The sequence below is a fragment of the Schistocerca nitens genome, chromosome 7 (assembly GCF_023898315.1).
Source record: "Schistocerca nitens isolate TAMUIC-IGC-003100 chromosome 7, iqSchNite1.1, whole genome shotgun sequence".
Taxonomy (NCBI): Eukaryota; Metazoa; Arthropoda; class Insecta; order Orthoptera; family Acrididae; genus Schistocerca; species Schistocerca nitens.
The window spans coordinates 226,691,749-226,713,545 of record NC_064620.1 but is presented as its reverse complement, the minus strand read 5'-3'; the positions used below and the strand labels follow the sequence as shown (position 1 = coordinate 226,713,545).

The 21,797-nt window shown below is 38.0% G+C and overlaps 1 protein-coding gene across 1 annotated transcript in view; it reads right to left on the bottom strand.

Annotated features, from left to right (window-relative positions):
* Nucleotides 1–3,419: 3,419 nt before the first annotated feature.
* Nucleotides 3,420–21,797, bottom strand: part of LOC126195248 (SUMO-activating enzyme subunit 1) — a 58,956-nt gene continuing 40,578 nt past the window's right edge. Inside the window, exons 3-6 of the mRNA XM_049933776.1 lie at nucleotides 16,175–16,434; nucleotides 15,866–16,035; nucleotides 14,316–14,460; nucleotides 3,420–3,705 (exon numbers count right to left, since the gene is read on the bottom strand). Of these exons, the coding sequence (XP_049789733.1) occupies nucleotides 3,546–3,705; nucleotides 14,316–14,460; nucleotides 15,866–16,035; nucleotides 16,175–16,434 (735 nt within the window). The 3' untranslated portion in view covers nucleotides 3,420–3,545. The remainder of the gene's footprint in view (nucleotides 3,706–14,315; nucleotides 14,461–15,865; nucleotides 16,036–16,174; nucleotides 16,435–21,797) is intronic.

The window sequence follows — 21,797 nt, the reverse complement described above, 5'->3', positions numbered from 1 at the left end:
GTATGGGGAAGAGATTGAACATAAATTTAACAAGATTGTTGACAAGAAAAAGTTAAAAATGAAACAAATCAAGCTTCGAGTTACAATGCTATGGTATAATAGTTGACTTTCACTGTTATGGCTTCGGAACTCCATCTCCTTAAGTCCATCATGCCTGTAATTATTAATACCAATAGCAAACATGAGTGACAACTGTTACTGGTGTGATTTATAATACTGTCCCTCAACTATTGCGCCTCTTATTCATTCCCACCTCTCACAAAGGCAATGATTTTGTGTATGTCAGTCTCAATTAACTGACGAGATAAGCAACAACCTGAGCAATTTTGTGTGCCTTCGCTTGACCTACCAATGTAAGCACTTCAAGTGCAACAAGTATCAGCTTAGTTTGGTCACACTTGTTGTTTGGTGATGTTTCTGTCCAAAACAGAGTTTCTGGCTTTTGCTATTAACAAAGGTGGTAGGGATTTGTAGCATCAAATGTGCATCTTAGGACTGTAATGTTGTTGTTGTTGTCTTCAGTCCTGAGACTGGTTTGATGCAGCTCTCCATGCTACTCTATCCTGTGCAAGCTTCATCATCTCCCAGTACCTAATGCAACCTACATCCTTCTGAATCTGCTTAGTGTATTCATCTCTTGGTCTCCCTCTACGATTTTTACCCTCCACGCTGCCCTCCAATGCTAAATTTGTGATCCCTTGATGCCTCAAAACATGTCCTACCAACCGATCCCTTCTTCTAGTCAAGTTGTGCCACAAACTTCTCTTCTCCCCAATTCTATTCAATACGTCCTCATTAGTTACGTGATCTACCCACCTTATCTTCAGCATTCTTCTGTAGCACCACATTTCAAAAGCTTCTATTCTCTTCTTGTCCAAACTGGTTATCGTCCATGTTTCACTTCCATACATGGCTACACTCCATACAAATACTTTCAGAAACGACTTCCTGACACTTAAATCTATACTCGATGTTAACAAATTTCTCTTCTTCAGAAACGATTTCCTTGCCATTGCCAGTCTACATTTTATATCCTCTCTACTTCGACCATCATCAGTTATTTTGCTCCCCAAGTAGCAAAACTCCTTTACTACTTTAAGTGTCTCATTTCCTAATCTAATCCCCTCAGCATCACCCGATTTAATTTGACTACATTCCATTATCCACGTTTTGCTTTTGTTGATGTTCATCTTATATCCTCCTTTCAAGACACTGTCCATTCCGTTCAACTGCTCTTCCAAGTCCTTTGCTGTCTCTGACAGAATTACAATGTCATCGGCGAACCTCAAAGTTTTTACTTCTTCTCCATGAATTTTAATACCTACTCCGAATTTTTCTTTTGTTTCCTTTACTGCTTGCTCAATATACAGATTGAATAACATCGGGGAGAGGCTACAACCCTGTCTCACTCCTATCCCAACCACTGCTTCCCTTTCATGCCCCTCGACTCTTATAACTGCCATCTGGTTTCTGTACAAATTGTAAATAGCCTTTCGCTCCCTGTATTTTACCCCTGCCACCTTCAGAATTTGAAAGAGAGTATTCCAGTTAACATTGTCAAAAGCTTTCTCTAAGTCTACATATGCTAGAAACGCAGGTTTGCCTTTTCTTAATCTTGTCCTCAAGTACATCGCCCTTGTATAAACCCTCTATATACTCCTTCCACCTTTCTGCCTTCCCTTCTTTGCTTAGAACTGGGTTGCCATCTGAGCTCTTGATATTCATACAAGTGGTTCTCTTCTCTCCAAAGGTCTCTTTAATTTTCCTGTAGGCAGTATCTATCTTACCCCTAGTGAGACAAGCCTCTACATCCTTACATTTGTCCTCTAGCCATCCCTGCTTAGCCATTTTGCACTTCCTGTCGATCTCATTTTTGAGACGTTTGTATTCCTTTTTGCCTGCTTCATTTACTGCATTTTTATATTTTCTCCTTTCATCAATTAAATTCAATATTTCTTCTGTTACCCAGGGATTTCTATTATCCCTCGTCTTTTTACCTACTTGATCCTCTGCTGCCTTCACTACTTCATCCCTCAGAGCTACCCATTCTTCTTCTACTGTATTTCTTTCCCCCATTCCTGTCAATTGTTCCCTTATGCTCTCCCTCAAACTCTGTACAACCTCTGGTTCTTTCAGTTTATCCAGGTCCCATCTCCTTACATTCCCACCTTTTTGCAGTTTCTTCAGTTTTAATCTGCAGTTCATAACCAATAGATTGTGGTCAGAATCCACATCTGCCCCTGGAAATGTCTTACAATTTAAAACCTGGTTCCTAAATCTCTGTCTTACCATCATATAATCTATCTGATACCTATTAGTATCTCCAGGATTCTTCCAGGTATACAACCTTCTTTTATGATTCTTGAACCAAGTGTTAGCTATGATTAAGTTATGCTCTGTGCAAAATTCTACAAGGCGGCTTCCTCTTTCATTTCTTCCCCCCAATCCATATTCACCTACTACGTTTCCTTCTCTCCCTTTTCCTACTGACGAATTCCAGTCACCCATGACTATTAAATTTTCGTCTCCCTTCACTACCTGAATAATTTCTTTTATCTCGTCATACATTTCATAAATTTCTTCATCATCTGCAGAGCTAGTTGGCATATAAACTTGTACTACTGTAGTAGGCATGGGCTTTGTGTCTATCTTGGCCACAATAATGCGTTCACTATGCTGTTTGTAGTACCTAACCCGCACTCCTTTTTTTTTTTTTTTTTCATTATTAAACCTACTCCTGCATTACCCCTATTTGATTTTGTATTTATAACCCTGTAATCACCTGACCAAAAGTCTTGTTCCTCCTGCCACCGAACTTCACTAATTCCCACTATATCTAACTTTAACCTATCCATTTCCCTTTTTAAATTTTCTAACCTACCTGCCCGATTAAGGGATCTGACATTCCACGCTCCCATCCGTAGAACTTCAGTTTTCTTTCTCCTGATAACGACGTCCTCTTGAGTAGTCCCCGCCCGGAGATCCGAATGGGGGACTATTTTACCTACGGAATATTTTACCCAAGAGGACGCCATCATCATTTAATCATACAGTAAAGCTGCATGTCCTCGGGAAAAATTACGGCTGTAGTTTCCCCCTTGCTTTCAGCCGTTCGCAGTACCAGCACAGCAAGGCCGTTTTAGTTAATGTTACAAGGCCAGATCAGTCAATCATCCAGACTGTTGCCCCTGCAACTACTGAAAAGGCTGCTGCCCCTCTTCAGGAACCACACGTTTGTCTGGCCTCTCAACAGATACCCCTCCGTTGTGGTTGCACCTACGGTACGGCCATCTGTATCGCTGAGGCACGCAAGCCTCCCCACCTGTAATGTTACACTTAGAATTTGATACACCTTACAGCATCTGTGCTTTTATTGAGCAGTAGGAAAAACTTGAAATAATATGGTGAAAGAAACCACCTTACCAAAGAAATGAAAAACATATATTAAATTAATTTATGAAAGATTTTACAATGGTCACTGAATTACATACAACACTGGAACAGTTGATGCGAAGTACACAAAACACAAGAATTATGAACTAAAGTCAGTTGCCAAGACAAGCAACATATCCAAGATTGTTTAATGGATTGAAAAAGAACATGTTGTTATGTGGTTGTTCTTTTTGAGAAACTGTCTTTATAACTTCTTGAGCCATAACACCACCTACAATTGCACACACAGGGCTCACTTGTGAGAACAGGCATCTGGAAAATAAACACAATACGTATGTGAGTCATAGTTGTACAATATTCAAATGGAGTTGCAAACTAAGATCAGGAGCAAATAAAATTGACATAGAAATACAGTTTTCATTCTTCTAACTTTACACAAAGCAGATAAATATTATTTACATGCAGTCGAAACAAGATGTGCAGTGGATGATTCAAATAAACATTTGACATATATAAATCTTTGCCAATGGTAAGAAGCAAAAACTGAGAGAAACTACAGTAGGATTGACAGACACTTGAGTTCCAGACTCTGGACTTGTAGCACTGACACTTACGTGTGAGACACAAAAAAGACAACAGATATTACCTGAATAATTGAGAGCTTTGATGTTCCCTGAAAGCCATTTGTCTAGGGAACGTCAGAGGCAGAAACAATGTATACAGGTGGTGTGTGCTTCAGTGTTGTCATGTACTTGGAGAGATAACTGCTATAGCATGTATTTTCTTTCTTCTCAGAAAGCATTGTGTTCATGCCTTCGTAACTTCTCGTACTACTGGGAAAATAACTCCCACAATGCTGAGATCTCACTACTGAGGCAAAGTCAGTTATGGCATATATGTTCAGTAGAGACTCAGTATTGAGGATGGACATAAACTTATAATTGAGTTCTTCTATTAACCACCTAACCAATCCCTAGATGTAACAAACTTCAGAGAATCAATCAATTCACTAATACATATGTTCACCAATCATACAGCCATTAATAGACGATACTTCAAATCATCCAACAATGGAGTGGGTTAAGTACAGTGGTGGGCATGAGAGAAATTCTTCCAAACATTACTAAGTGCCTTATCTGAAAACTACCTAGAAAAGATAGTTTGGAAGCCCACTCATGATGGAAATATATGGGATATAACAGCAACAAATAGATCTGACCCTCTTTGAGCATGCCCATATTGCAAATGGCAGAAATATACAGAATATAATAGAAACAAATACATCTGACCCTCTATGAGGATGCCCATATTGCAAATGGCATCAATGACCATGGGGCAGTTGTAGCAACAATGATTACTAAAGCACAAAGGACAAATAAATGAACTAGATTCAGTTAGCTAGATTCAGAAGCAGTCATGTCCTCTCTCAAAGAGAGATTCAAGGCAAGAAGTTTTGGAAAGACCTTTGATGTGCAGCAACATACATGCTGCACATTTTCGAATTACGAAAGTATAAATTCGAATTGCACCAAACACAGTACGTTAGTTTCCAGAGCATTGAAATTGAGATTGCTATGTCCTTTTGTAAGCCAGTCGTATCTCATGCCACATGATCTCACCAGCCGATGGCAGCAGGTATTCAGAGCATAGGACACATGTTATAGTCAGGCAATAGAAAGATCACTCTCGCGTAGCATGAACACACAAAGAGGAAAAGTTAATGGTTTACATTAATATACGTAGTATAGCTACAAGAAAAGCTAAGCTTTCACATATAATACTGGTCTCGAAGATTAATAAGCTACAAGAGAAGCTAAGCTTTCACATGTAATATTGATCTTTCTTTGCGTGTGTTGTACTTTATGATATATCACACAAATGTGCCACTAAATTTAAAATGATGACATAAATGTCTGGTCTTCTGGGCTCAAAATTCTTGTAAGTGGCTGGTCCTCAGTGTTCAGTTTTCAACGGTCTGTGATTTAAGAAATTCATCCCACTTTTTCACACGTAACATAATTCATCTTGCATAAAACGAAATTTACTTTGAAAGTAACGCTTCATAAACCACTGTTCGCAATACTATCCTGAGACTGTTAGAAATAGGTTCGATTTAGCATTTGGCAGAGAGTGCCAGAAAACAGGCATTACTGGGCATGTGCAGCTGCAGTGGTGTAGGAAGCCCACATGTTCATATGTATAATGCACTAAGAGAGCTTACATTGCGCCATAAAAGAAACAGGACATCACAGGATACTCCAAGAGCACAGGAATTTCGTAAACCATACTAAAATGCATAATTCGGCTGGAAGTGCACATTGGTTTTTTCAAGATTCACAATGAAGTAGGTCCCATCTGATATTAAGTTTTTCAGTGTGGTTTTCTGGGTGTACATTTTCTTGGAGTAAAAATACAGTACTACCTCACATTTGGTTCTTTATTATGGCATAATTTCATACATGGCAGAAGATGAAAACGTGCACTTGAAATTTAGCGAAAAGTTGGAACTAGCCAATACTGTGGAAAGAAACACTTCGTTTCAAATAAATCGATTGCCTCAGCGGAAAGATTAATGAAGCCAAATTTCTTTAGCAAACTGACAAAATAACTTCATTGTTCTGCAAGGCGATTAATGCTTGATTGCTAATAACTTGGAAATAAAATAAAATCAGGAAACTGAAACTAAAAATATATTTTTGCCCTCCGTAATTATGTGAATGAGTTTTAATTGACTTGATAGCTCCCAGCCACAGAAATCTGTTTTGTTTTCATTTAACGAGGGAGCTGTAAACAAAGAGGAAACAGGAAAATCACTTAACAAAAACACGGGTCCCCACTACAACTCTGACAACTCTGTGCATGCGTGAATCTAGCAGCTAGAGTGTGCGTTTTTTTCTCGTTAGCATCCGGCTGCTTGCTGCTACTGCTTATACAGCTAACAGCCACACTTCAAGTAGGGGGTAGCGGGAGAAGGTACTGCTCATATGCGAGTCAACTTCGCATGCGCATGAGCCCGCTGGCAACTGGTCAAACTAACCTAATGTAAACAGTTGTGACATCACACTCACAGAAAGCAGTTTACTGTCACGAAGTATTAGATAGTCTTTGCCCTAAGACCTTTGACATATTTTTGCTGTTTGCGGACGTTTGTGTGTGCATGGTGTTTTGTTGCTGTAAATGGTGCATTTCCTTTGCCGCTAAAGTTTTATTTTTTTCCTCTCGTTTATATTTTATTGCTGCAGTATCATTCTCCAGTAGCGGGTACAGTAATATTCTTTGCTAGAGCATCTATTCTTACCAGTCAAAATTACAAACATTTAACTGAAAGCTAAAACAATGAAAAATTCCCGGGTCATATACACCCTGAACACAAAGCTTAGGACTATAAACAGAAGATGCTGAATGATGTACATTTGGCTGTCAAGAAGGCAATGCGAGAAGCCTCCAGTTACTAATGCAGCAGGATCGTATCTGAAGTTCACTCAAAAAACCCAAAGAAATTCTGATCATACGCAAAGGCTGTCAGTGGCTTCAAAGTTAGCATCTGTATACTCAAGGATGATATAGGACCTGAAACTGAGGGTGGCAAAGCAAAAGCAGAAATACTTAACTCCATTTTCAAATGTTCCTGTACTAAGGAAGATAGAGAAGTACTGCCCAAGATTCACATAGCACTGAAACATGAACTGGGGCTGAGAAACATCTAAAATCATTAAAATTTAACAAGACTTCAGAGCCTGATGGAATTCCTGTCAGTTTCTATATAGATTTTGCAGCTGATTTCTATATAGATTTTGCAGCTGAGTAGCTTTCATTTTAACTGCAGATACTTTTGAACAAAAATCTCTACCCAGTAATTGAAAGAAAGCACAGGCCACAACATTCTACAAGAAGGGCAGCAGCAATGAGCCACAAAACTACACCCAATCTCTGGGGTATGTCAAACAGAATTATTGCTTCCATGCCAACCAGCACACATCCTGAACAGTCTGGAGACCAAGCCCAAGTATAGCTCAGGCCACAATGCTGTGTTAAAAAGACTGTGCCCGAATATATCTCAGGCCACAATTTTCTTCACATGTGAGCCACCTACTGCTCAAAAACTGGACTCATTTCGTACAACATCACCACCACCACCACCACCACCACCACCACCACCAACAACAACAACAACAGCATACTGACATCTCACTACCTGTCCCTTGACAGATGCTGCCTTCTGTTGACAATTTCCAGAATTATTTTGAAAGAAACAGTACAAACAAATCAGCTGCTATTGTGACTGGCTGTGCCATTTGTTCGCACTCACATAATTTCGTCTGTGTGCTTGCTAGATTTCACAATTTACTGTATTTCTGCTATAAATACACCAGGTTTGTTGCATGAGCAAGAATTCTGAAGCTCAAGAGGTAGACATTGCTCAGTAACTCAGCTCACACTTTCTTTTTGCAAGGAAAATTATAGTTTCTATCATTATTATTTTAAAACTTATGATCTGTCAATAAACTAAATATGAAAAATAAATCTTGAAGTTTGGTCTTTTTTTAGTATGTGTTACCCTTGCAGGTGTATCAATTACAAATGTGCCAGCAACATTTTAAATAATGGCATAAATGACCAGAGTTTTAGACCCAACATTATTCTAAGTGGCCAATCTTCAAAGCATTAATCATTGATCATATGAACCCCCAACTTGTGTTTTTATCACATGTCATTCTGAAAGCCATGGATGAAGGTAATCAGGTGGATACAGTATTTCTTGACTTTCAGAAAGCATTTAACTTGGTGCCACACCAAAGTTTATTCTCAAAAATTGGATCATATGGCATATCGAGCAAAATTTGTGACCGGATTGAGGATATTACGGTAGGCAGGATACAGCATGTTATCTTGGATGGAGGGTCGTCTACTGATGTAGAAGTATATTCAAGTGTCTTCCGGGAAGTGAGTTGGGGCCCTTATTGTTTACACTGTCTATTAAGGATACAGGGTATTTTTCTGGCTCAATATCATTTACAAAACAACACCTATTTCTTTCAGGCACTGTTTATAATGTATATGTTTTACAGATTTTTTGTTGATATCAGGTAATGCAGCACACTTTCTAAACATACTAGAAGTATTTTGAATATTTTTAAACCTGATTAGGATTATTAAAAAAATTACAAAGAAATTGATGCATTTTTTTCCCCCAAAACGCTTCCCCAATTAAAGTACCATTTAATCCAATGTTACACATTTGAAAGAGACCAAATTTTTACCAGATATGCATGACATGATGGCTGAGGTATTAGACCTATTTAATTCCACCTATTATGTATATTTCAAGGATAAAAAATATCACACCTTACATTTTAATTTTTATAATTTTTTTCCTAATAAAAATTTTATTTTTTCTATAATTTAGTTGATTCTACAATAAAGCTTAGGCCTACTACATAAGTATGGACAATTGCAAGTTACAGAAAATGATTAGAGCAATGCTTTATAAACTTTAGGAAATGTTTGTACCTGAATTCTGAAAAATACAACTTGTGGGAAATTGTGAATGAAGATATGAGTCCAATTAAACAGTGCCTCAGAACATTCCTGAAGCATAGTCTTCATCCTGCAGCATTTCTTCATCTTCCTCTTGGCACACCTTCTAGCACTTCTTGCCTCTTTGGTAACTCGTATAGTGAATATTTCAGCTTCATGCACCCATTGTCTGTCACACGCAAGCAATTGATCTTCCATATTAGAGTCACATTTTATGCCTAAATTTCTCAGGACTTCCAACTTTCCTATCTTTCCATCACTGAAGCATATCACTGCATCTAGTACACCAACTTTTAATGTATTCAGTCCTACAAAAACATTCTTCGGTTATCTTTCCCATATGCAATGGTCAAAACTTTCATTCGTATTCTGAGTGCCCCCATGAAGACATTTACTAAGCAAAATAGGGCCACTCAGGTCTCTAAAAACTTTTTTTATTTCATTCATAACAGGTTCAGAAAGAGAATGCTTGTGATGGTATATTTGACCACTTTCTTTTGCTTTTTGGTAACCACACCAAGAATTTGCTCCTTTAGGGCAAAGTCCATGACCAGGGTGGTCATCTGTGGACAATTATGAAAGTAGGTGGCCCATAAAGCTTTCCTAATTGCTGTAACATCTTTCAGAGGTGCAGGTCATCTAATGGCCAGTCCAAAATAACAATGGAGGAGGTCTATTTCAATTTCTGTCAATCTGCCTTGATCAGACAAAGATTTTCCATCTGACAGTGATTTTCCTTTCATTTCTCTTTGTACCTTCCTCAATCTAGCACCAATCCTCTTTTGCACATGTCCACAACACTCCAGTTTTGTTACCAAGGAATCACCATGAAAATAGAACTCATTAATTTTACTGAAAGCATTAGAGTCTTCATCGCCTAGGTACTTTGTCTATCGAACTTTATAAATGGGCACCGACCTCTGAAATATTTTTAGAGCTCCATCACACTACATACCTCCACAGTAACCATCATAATTCTTAGAACACTGTTGTTTAATATGTCCTGCAGTGTTATCATGGCAGGTGTGGCAGTACTTAGATAAGCACTCAATATCAACAACTTTTCCATTCTCCAGAGAAGTAGCACTTGCAACACCATTCAAAGAACAATGTCCTCAATGCTGCCATGTTTCATAGATGCTTTAGACACAACCGTCAAGGCACCTAAAAGTATTTTTATTTACTTGGTGAATCTACTGGGAGGAGGAGGAAAGTCCATCAAACTAAAAACATTTGAACAGCCTTTTCCTATTGCAGGCATTGCATACATTAACTTCAAATTCACATCATATGACTTGTGCACAATGTTCGAAGTCATTTTTGAGGTAGATTTACTGCAGGATCTACAAAGAATTAATATTGACACTAAACCCTTCCTGCTACTTTGTTGTTCAGTTATTTATGGACAGCCTACACCATCAGTCAGCCGGTGTGACCGAGTGGTTCTAGGCGCTTCAGTCTGGAACCGCGCGACCGCTACGGCCGCTGGTTCGAATCCTGCCTCGGGCATGGATGTGTGTGATGTTCTTAGGTTAGTTAGGTTTAAGTAGTTCTAGGGGACTGATGACCTCAGATGTTAAGTCCCATAGTGCTCAGAGCCATTTGAACCTACACCATCACATTGTTTACATTTTGCCACTTCCTTTATCAAAGCAGATAAGATGCCCACATCAATAACAACAAATCCACAAACAGCATCATTGTTAACACAAAAATTAGAATCACGAGGAGGTGTGGTATGTGGGAGTTTCTTGCCTGAAGAACTGATACATAGGTTACTTTCAACAGCATGGCTTACTTTGTTTGTGAACTGGTTACCACGGAATTTCCTTTTATTGAATTTCTTGATGTGTGGCATAGTTTGTATTTATTGCACACTAAAGAATATGTACTTCCACAAATATATGTAGCACTTGGGTAGCAAACATTCAGTAACACGTGAACAAACTGCTTCAGCATAACAAAAGTAAATACTAGCAAAGATAACCGTTTACATACACTAGAAACCTGCACCGTTACCAACATACACAGCGTATCATACATATAATTGCTGGAAACAGAAAGTTCACAGTTCTTTTCGAAATAATACTGGTTTCTGTAACAGAAATAAAGGGGGCGTGGCGGCACAAACGACTGTAACTTTAAAATTTGGTACTCTATAATGTATATATCAATGTAATCAGGAAAGACTACAGAATTTAATAAAGTCATAAAACATTTTGATTTTTCCACCATTTATAAGTACTTTGTATCCTTAATGGCCTGAAACACAATTGTAACCTCACAATTTTTGCAGATGATGCAGATATTTATAACAAAGTACTGTGTGAAAGAAGCAGCACAAAAATTCAGACAGACCTTGAAAAGATTTCAAAGGACTGGCGAAGCGTTTTAAATGTTCAGAAATATAAAATTGTGCTGTTCTCAAAATGCAGAAAAGTGAGCAGAACTGGAATCAGGCAATTCATACAAATACCTGGGTGGAACACTTTTTAGGAATATGAAATGGAATGATCACATACACACAGCTGTGGGTACAGCAGGTGGCAGGTTTCAGTTCATTGTCAGGATACTGCTAAAAGTCTGTTAGTTTGCAAAAGAGACTGTTTATAAATCACTTGTGCATTCCATCTTCCAATACTGCTCAAGTATGCGGGACCCACACCAAATAAGACTAATGTAATATTTAATGTATACTACGAAGGGTGGCAAAAATGGGCACAGCTTTGTTTAACTCACAGATGCCAATTACCCTTATTATTACAGCTGCCACTATAGTTTTCCCTAATTGTACCGACTGTGTTTGTGTCTTACCAAGCGCTTAAGAAATCTGCCAGTCAAGTATAAGAATTATCTTCAAGTCAACACTGACGAGGATCCCCTTTTTTAACACATCAAGATTACGATAGCTGCATTTGAACAATTAACAAAATATAACACACAAAGAAATTACAGACATTGGCTATGAGTGTGCATTGATTACATAAATGGGGAAAGTTGAAAATTTGTGCCGGATCAGGATTTGAACTGGGTCTTACACTTTTAGACCGATGCACTGATGACAGCGCCATCCGGCCACAGTGATCCTTGCAACTGCATTGACTACCATAGCAAGCCTCCCATCAAATTCTCAACTTATCCACACATTACTAATGTACTGCCATTTGTGCTCATTACTCGCAGCATTTTGTCTGAAAGAACAGACACCACATATATACAATAAAGGCGAAAACAGCCAATGATCTCTTCAGTGGGGATGCACACCAGCTCGAACTTTTAAGAAAATCACTGAAAAGCCACAAGTAATGAGAATAATGGCCAAGGGGCAGTACAGTAGTAGTGCATGGGTAAGTTGAGAATTTGGGTCTGACAACAGGTGTGTTAGGGTAGTCCATGCAGTTGAGATGATAATTGTGTCTGGATTACACAATGGTCAGTGCTTCTGCTCAGTAAGCTGGAGACTCAGGTTCAAATTGCAGCCTGGCACAAGTTTTCAACTTCCCCCATTAATTTAATCAACACCCACTCACAGCCCGTCTAATTCACAGTGTCTGCTGGTCCTTCAAAATACTCTCCACAACTGATAAACCACTCCCAAAACAGTTTCCACTTCTGGGAGCAGTCTTGGTAGGCCTCTTACTGGATTGCGTGAAGTGCCATCTGCGAATTTCCTTTTTCTTGTCTATCATTGCAAATCATCTTCCTTTTAATGGAGTTTTCAACTTTAGAATCACCAGGGCCAGTTCTGGAGAGTATGGAGGATGAGACAGCAATGCATTTTTTGGTGCAATAATCTCGCACAAAATAGGGATGAACGTGTGGGTGCGTTATTGCCACATTTCAGGCCGTTTCCTTCTCACACTTCATTGCACATGCCACAACACGTCCCGATAATACCATCAATAAATTGTTTGTTCCTGTGGTACGAATTAATGATGAATTAATCCTTCAAGGTCAAAGAAAACTATCAGCATGGATTTGACATTTGACATGACGAGCTTCTTTTGGTCTTGGATAACCTTTCCCAACCCACTGTGAAAATTCAACTTCGGTCTCAACATTGTAACTGTAGACCCACATCTCATCACCAATTATGAGTCTCTTAAGGAACATCTCATTCTCATTTGAGTGATTCAGAAGCTCTTCACAGATTGCGAGACAAAGGTCTTTCTGGTCTTGACTCATGAGCCGTGAGATGAACTTGGCAGTGACACAATGCACTCCAAGATGCTGTGTCAGGATTTCATTACATGATCCAACTGAAATGTTACATTCTTCTGCAATATCTTGGACAATCAGTCTTAGATTGGTACACACAGTTTCATTGACATTCATGACATGAGCATCGTCTGTAGACGTTGAAGGGTGTCCTGAACGAGGGTCATCTTTAGCTTTTATCCAGCGATTTTTAAACCGTGTGAACCATTTGTAACACTGTATCACTTGTTGTGTCTCTGTAACGATTTTCTTGAGTTTCATGCAAAATTTAATGCAGATGCGTTGCTCCTCTAACTCACTCATCTCAAAATTCGCAAACCGAACAAAACAACATGTTACTCAATACAGCACTGAACAATAACTAACAGACATACAACAATGAAACTTCTGGCAGGTACACATTACACACAGGTGTATGCAGGGATACCAACAACACGTCATTCCAACATACCATTGGTGTGAAATTGTGGAAGTTTTGGAAATTTTTGAACAGACCTCGAATAACATTCCATAGTCATCAATCCGGGAAAAAATATGAATACTCTGGATTAAGTAAACAGAGAATATGAAGGGTCAAAAAGCATCATGAAAACTGAAAACTATACATATTATTCCAGCAGAAGTATTCTGACACTCAAAACAGTGCAAAACAGAGCTTGCAAAATATATGCGAGTCAAAAAAGTTTTATCAGTACAATGGAAAACCAACCAAACTTGCAAATTTCACATTTTTTATTTACTAGATGATTAGTATCATTCTGGGACCCCTTTCAAATGATCCAGATAGTAAAAATGGTATTTCAAAAAATACAAGAACCATGGCAAAAATATATATGTATAATGAAGTACAAATGAGCTGTTATCTGTAGGTGCTGTAACTGTTCATTTACACTTCATAGTTGTTACAGTGCATGCAGATAACTGTCCTTTGTACTTGATAATACGTATATATGTTTGATATAGTTCTCGTATTTTTGGACATATCATTTTGATGATGTGAAACTGGATCCTAGCCCAAAACTAGTCATCAAGAAAATAAAAAAAGGTGAAATTTGCAACTTTGGCTCGTTTTCCGTCGAACTTATTAACAGAAGTTTCTGACCTACAATTATTCCAGCATGCTGGAAGTTCGTAAAAAAGTTTAACACTGAGAGAACTGATCATACCCAAACATTTTATCGGGGATCATATCATCACGAACGCCGAGCTTCTTCAGTTCTTCGGATGCTAATGACTTAAGTTCAGCAATTTCTTCCTCTCGTTTGCTGGGGTTCAATTCACGTCCTTTTTCATCACAGAACTTCATTAACACTGGAAATATGAAATAACAGCTTTAACAATTCTCAGTCAAGACATCAAAGTGTCGCACAATTTTAAGCATAAAGAACTAATATCTTAACCTAATCTGACGTTTTTACAGAGCAATTGCAAAGAGGGTGAGTAGAGAGAGTGGATGGGTGAGGGTGGTAGAGTGCAATGGTGGAAGTGAAGGAAATAAGCAAAAACCAGAACTGCATGTAGTGAGCACAGAATATCACAAAGGGTTGTTAAAATTAGATTGCCTCATCTCTGAGAGTCACAATTTCAAATCAAGTCAGTATGCACATTTATTTTGAGTAATTTCATATCCATTACAGCAACTATAATTTTGATTTACCATTTGAGTCAATGTTTATCTATTTTTTGCTGGTTTGTCACTGTAAAAAAGTCTTGACCAAAGTATTAAAAAGATTAATTTCATTAGAAGAGTAACTGATACCCAGATATAAAATCAACTGTCCAACTATCATAGCCTTATTCCTTTCCACATCTTACAATGCCTGTTTGCTCTTGGTTCTGGAGTGTGTAACTGGAAATTGTGCTGAAATGTGAATTCACTCAACATAGATGATGCAGTATCTCCTTTTAGGTAAATACTTTATACTGAAGACAGAGCAAACTTTCTGTTCAATATTTACCTGCAAGAACTGCAGATACCACACCAGTGCAACTTTTGTCATCATAACAACTTTGTAGCATATCTACAGTTTCTAACAAATCTTCATCAGTTACAGGGAAACCATAACAGGTAACCAAACAAAATTTTGGTCAAAATTCATTCAACAAAAAAATGCTACGTCAAATTCAGCTTCAGTCAGGGACAATGGTGATTATGATGCCAGCAGTAGTGTTACCTCCAATAAGTTACATGCAGGCTGAATTCTTTTCAGTACCTTAAAGTTCTCTCTGCCCCCCCCCCCCCCCCCCCAAATAATTAATCATTTTATCTAATCTATCATTTCTTTTTTCCCCTCAAGTATCTCAGCAACATGAAATATTATACAAAATTCCAGCAATTGTATTGTGTATTGTAAAGATCACGTTTACTGGTTGCTTCACCTACATGCGAAACAAATTTCTGCTAAAAAAAGTGGCCACAGGCTTTATAATGCAAGTTTTATTTTAATGAATGAAGTAGAATTGAGTGTTAACTGCACAATCAATTTTCATTTTTTAGACATCTATTACGCGAATAAAGGCCAGAAGTGTCCACTATAACTAGTTCAGTTTGTGTGAATGAGCAAGTATATGTGAAAGTTCCATATTTAGGGATGTAAAGCACAAAATTATTTTTCATACAGGCTTTGGCTGACAGAAGTGAAGTTGTATTTCAGTTATGACCACTATTACACTACATTAATGCAGAAAGAGAGCAGAATTAATCATAAGTACATACCTTTCATAAGAAAGTAACAACAATCCATCTTAGAAAGCTTGTTAGAATATTGTTCAGAACGCCAATCAACTTCCAGAGCATCCCGAAATGGAACAAATTCTGCTGTATTTTTCACTGTTAATTTAGTTTGTTCGCCTTTCTTTTTCTCTGCAGAATGTTGAATTACATCTCTGAGGGAAAAGAAACAAAAATTTTCGTAAATATTAATTTACAATAATACACAGATCTCTTACTACTTTACTAACTGCTTTTGCTGACTGAAATGATTATAACTTGGATCAAACAGCACTTCATCACTTTACTACTTACTCTGCATACTCATGGAGCAGCAAATCGGCAAACGTGAATCCAAAGCAACCCCAGACTCCACCACAGAGGAACTTGACTCCAGCTAAACGACAGGCGGCATTAATTCTCAGTGCCTCAGACCATGGTCGGAGATCTGTTACTACGACAACATCGAACTGTGTGAAGTATGCATCCTGCTTAGCTGAAACAGCTTCTGTGTCTGCTATGACTTCCACCATTGGATTCAAACCTTTTACTCGTGTCAGTGAAGACTCTGCTCTCTGAGGATAAAGAAAGACAGTAGCTACATAAATTTCATTGTCATGTACATCATATTGCTCAGATATCTACGACCTGCCTGCATATTGGTATTTGAACTTTGGCTGTTAATTTCTTCCATTTCTTTCTACTATCAAAAGAAAATTAAGATCAAAGTCAGTTTCTCAACTGTGTGCTTGTTAGGCTTGCTAAAAAGTTGCTGTTGTGCTAATTAATCATTAAGTTTTCCTCTGCCTCTAACAGCATTAACACCAATTTTTGATGTTTTCAGTACTTCTGTTGTACCAAAGGTGAAGTTGTACCAAAGGTACAGTATCACAACTTTTAACGATCTTCAATCTACATCGTATCAAACTGAGGAAAAAATATTTTTCATATACTTACTTCCATTTTCTGAACCATATAAACACAACTATTCATAGTGAGCAAAGTCACTTACTCAGACAGAAAATCAAAATAGAAAAGACCTTAAAAGCAGTAACAAATTAACCAGGTGATACAACGTATGCAGCTGTGAAATGTCCTCAGGCCCTTATCAGTCAGAGGTAGAGGTACAGGTAGAGATTGAACTGATGCTAAGAACAAAGCGTGAGTCAGCAGTCGCTTCTGAGTCACTCAGTCAGCGAAAGCATTGTTCACAAAAAGGTGCGAGGCTGGACTAGCTGCAAGCTTCACACATAATATGGCCTCATTCACAAATAATAACTGCACGTCTATGAAGTGATCATTCTTCAGTTAAATCTGTATCCTAGGTTACAACAAGAATGCAATACACACTTTCCTTTTTAAATTTTAACCTTTAGCAACAAGTTAAATAATACACATTACAGAAAAATGAATCTCGTTCTTGCAACTATTCCAGTAAATGATTGTCTGTAAGCACTGCAAATTTAGTGATGTTCAACACACCACTGCCAAAGAGTATCAATTAATTTCTTAGTCCTGTGAATAACTGAGTGTCATAGCGCATCAACGTTGGCAAATTTGGCACGACTGTCATTCCTCTGGCAACTACACTAAAATGTTACATGCGATTTGTATTAGCTTGAAATAACACGGACATCAAACCTAAACAAACAAGTTCAGAGCAAACAGTCATGGTTTTGTTAAATTTACCAGAGTGTCACAGAAAGATGTGTAATATGTTGCAAAAGTTGTTTACAGAAGTCACAATGGCTGCTTCTCAGGAAAGAATCCGGGAATGTACAACATCTTAACAGATAGTGACCAACACTCAAACAGGAATTGTGGAAGTAGATTTGACCGATAACAGCTCACACAGTGGCAAATCAGAAGTCATTCTACCCTTGCTCTATCCACAAATAGGACTGGTGGAACTTTTACTGACAGGACAACATGTGCCCTCTATCACTGACCTCACCAGGAATCAAGGTGTGTCCTCCCCCCACCCTCTCACATACACACACACACACACACACACAACTTTTAAGTGCAAATTTCCACATGGCTACAGGAACACAGCACAACTGGAAACTATCCTGAGTGGGCAGACATATGCCACTAATGCGAAATATTGATTTACCACAATGAGTATACATAAAATATAATGAAATCATAAGCAACCAGTTGCCTAAAATTAAATTTCTTGACCTGTTTCGGGCAATTAGTGCCCTTCTATAGAAGGTTATGCCTATCACATTATTTGCGATAGGCACTATTGTTTGCAAAAATTGTAACTTCTTTGGTGACAATACTCAGTAAATGTCTGAAGATGGCCTTGTAAGCTGAAAACCGGTTAACACGATAAAAATTAATACTGTAGAACAAAAGCACAGCTATTACAAGCCACAAAAAATTACTATCAATAAATCCCGCTATTTCTTAACTGTGACCAAAATGTCTAATGTGAGAAAACAACACTCTGCAAGACTTCCTGCTCAGGCATAAATGAAATAAATAAATTAATTAAAAGAACTTATATAGTTTGAATGCCCTAGTAGCATCAGTCAAATTGACTATATGATGTATGGTAAGAGCAACAAAATATTACGTCTTGCAAGGGAAGGCAAAGAAACATTAATTTGAAAAATGTAACCTGCCCATGAAGAATTTATTCATAACAGTATTGTATGGCACTCTTTTTAACACTGCTGCGTCTTTGAATCCCAGAATAGCCTGTAACAACTGAAGACTTTGACAAGGCCACATTTTACAATACCAATGAGTAATATCTCATCAAAACCAATGAGTAATATCTCATCAAACAGCATGGAAACGTTGTGAACACAGTCAGTGTCATAATGCGAAACCTAATGAGCATTGTGAACATGCTGAAAATGCAGTGTGGAGCTTAAGACCATTCTAACAGGCACAAACACATCTGGACATCAAAGAGAAATGATAAAACTGAGAGCACATTAACAACTGTGCCTCCTACAACATGCTGGAATACAAGGCAGTAAAACCAAACTTGCAGTCAAGTTACATTTTGTATGAACCTCACCAAATGTGTGTGTGTCATTTTCAGTATCAACAACAAAAATTTAACCGTAAAAGAGCACCACCACAATTTATGAGAAAGCCTCTTCCATGTCAGCAGCATGAAATCATTTTCATGAGTTGAAACGACAAAGGCTATCTCCCAAAGATGAACTATGTGCTGAACATCTAATAACAGTTGTCGAGGTAGAAAATTACACAAGAAAAATTATTGCAGATGATGCACACATAAAATTATTGACAACATCTGGTAATTACCCAAATACTGGACCGACTGTAGCACACACAAAAATGTTTATAGAAATTTGTATTTCACAATGTGTCAAATTAACTGTCAGTGGGCTTAAACCAAGAGATTTGTCTCAAGTAGCCCTAAAAAATTAAGCACTGCAGCAACTGTGGAAATGCGACAAAGTTAAGGGACTAGCTGCGATATGAACCCCAATCACCTGTATCTGTCTGCCGTGTTTTGTCTACCCAACAAAGCTCCAACCACTACATAAAAAGAAATGCCAGTTGTGATAAAAAAGATCACTTTGTTCTTGGCAAAGACCAGATTTCTGATTAACAATCCATTGGATGGACAATGCAACATGTGTAATTGTTATTCCCTGTTGTTCTTTGGGATGTCCAGACTCAAAGAAAAGGCACTTACTTTTGCACAAATCAGTGACAAAGTAAAAGCTCACAAAGGATTAAAAATGTTGACATTTTGAACACAGAATATGTATGACACCTGCCTCATTTACCTGACATGACACCGGATTTGAGGGCAGCACTATCCTTTTAATAAAGATGCTGAGCAACTGACATCAATTTAGCAAATCACTAATTGTAGATTGCCAACTCTTGTGGCAGGTTTCAATGAATGAGGAGAGATGTAAGTTTTAATACAGGTGTTTGGATAAAAATATAATGTACATATATTATAATTTATCAGTCAAATTCAATTCAGGTAAAAACATATGGGTTCTCATTACAGAAATTAAGAAGTAGCACTATGTGAACAGAGTACAATGAAAAAACCCAATGAACAAATTTTATCACTTGCCTATAGCCTCTTGGAATTTCCTTAAGCCTACAGATGTAAAAACTGTGCTGAATTAGCAATGAGAACTTGTCACCGAGGATGATTATTTGTTGAAGAAGCTTTTAAGAAATTCTCACTCTGTCCAATGTGAGGCGTCCAATGTGAGGCATCTTCAGACTAGAGGTAGAATAATCGTACATTCAATTTATCTCATCACTCCGTGCATTTCACGTAAACTCTCTTCATAATTCATCCTGACAAGCCAGATATTTGAGTTGGGCTGTTAAGAGAGTTCTACAATTTTATTTTATTTAAATTTCAAAGGTTCTACACACTGCCACACACCTCATTAGTGCTAACTGTTCTGTCCAAATCTCAAACTCTGAAAACGTTGACATTTTGAACACGGAATATGTATGACGCCTGCCTCGTTTACCTGACATGACACCGGATTTGAGGGCAGCACTTTCCTTTTAATAAAGATGTTGAGCAACTGACATCAATTTAGCAAATCACTAATTGTAGATTGACAACTCTTGTGGTGGGTTTCAATGAATGAGGAGAGATGTAAGTTTTAATAAGAGGTGTTTGGATAAAAATATAATGTACAACTCTGAAAGCATTTAATAAATAAATAAAAATAACAGTGTTCTTATGAACAAACTTTAAAGTAACTGAGGCATTTGCTAAGACCTACAATTAGAAGGGACCAGAGAAAAGCTGCAAAAACATGTGCAGACACTAAGTGCTATGCAGTATCACAGTACTTCAACTACACTGCAACACAGTCAAGTCCAATAAGTTACTGCACCAGCAGGAGTAAATTTCTGATAAGCAAGACTGGACGTTATACATCACTCGTAAATAACCACACGCTTAGCAGCTGGTCTGTGGGAGGTTCTGCAGAAAACTTGCAGTGCCAGTGTCACTACCCACGGGAGCAGCAACACCACCAAGACAGCGCAGCGCTACAATCATTGGATTATTTCTGTAAGACAGTAACATGTCTGCCTTGGAACAAAACAAGTAACCTCCCGTGAAATGAATATTTTAAGTGGCTGCACAGCAAGTAGTGAGCCAATTTCAGTGCAGAGCCAGTCCCAGATACACTTTACTCCAACCAAGTCGGTGAGCAGCTGTGCGATCACCAGCGTTATGCCATCGCTCTCATCGTCCCGTCATGCCTCGTCGGACTCAATTGCTGCATGAACAGATTGTCTTCTGGCTATACTTTGGCTCCAAGTGAACAATTAACCTTCAGTTAGACTTAGCCTCCAAGTGACTGATTAACATATAGCAACTGGACTCAGTAGATAAGTTAACTTTACTTCCATACCTGGACTTAGTGTCATAAATTCACATTTAAAGTGACTAATTGATTACATTATTTGGACTTTGCAGCCTATTTTTATTATTAATTTGAAGTAATCATTTGATTCTGCTATTTACACTTTACGGCCCACTTCATTATTGAACTTGTTAACAACCATATGCACAGTAACTTAAATAAATGTGTTTGCTTCTACATAGCCACTTGGGAATAACTGTCACTTTTGCATGCTACTGCTGTCACAACAAGATGAAGCCATGTTTTAGCTTTCTGTATTTGTCTAAATGATTTTATCAAAAGAAAAATTCAATTGGGAAGACTATAAAATTGTGAGGCAGAACTCACCTTCAGGGAGAGAAATTTTCGTTTCTGCTGATTGACAGTGTATAAAGGTAAAAGTGATGGGCACTACCCTAGATTTCAGAACTGCTAGCTCCTTCCTCAGACAAGGGAGAGAGATGTGGGATGGGAATATGGGAGAGAGGAAGGACAGGTCAGTCAGAAGGGCCCTCAGAAAAAGGTGCAAAGAACTCTCTACTGACGGA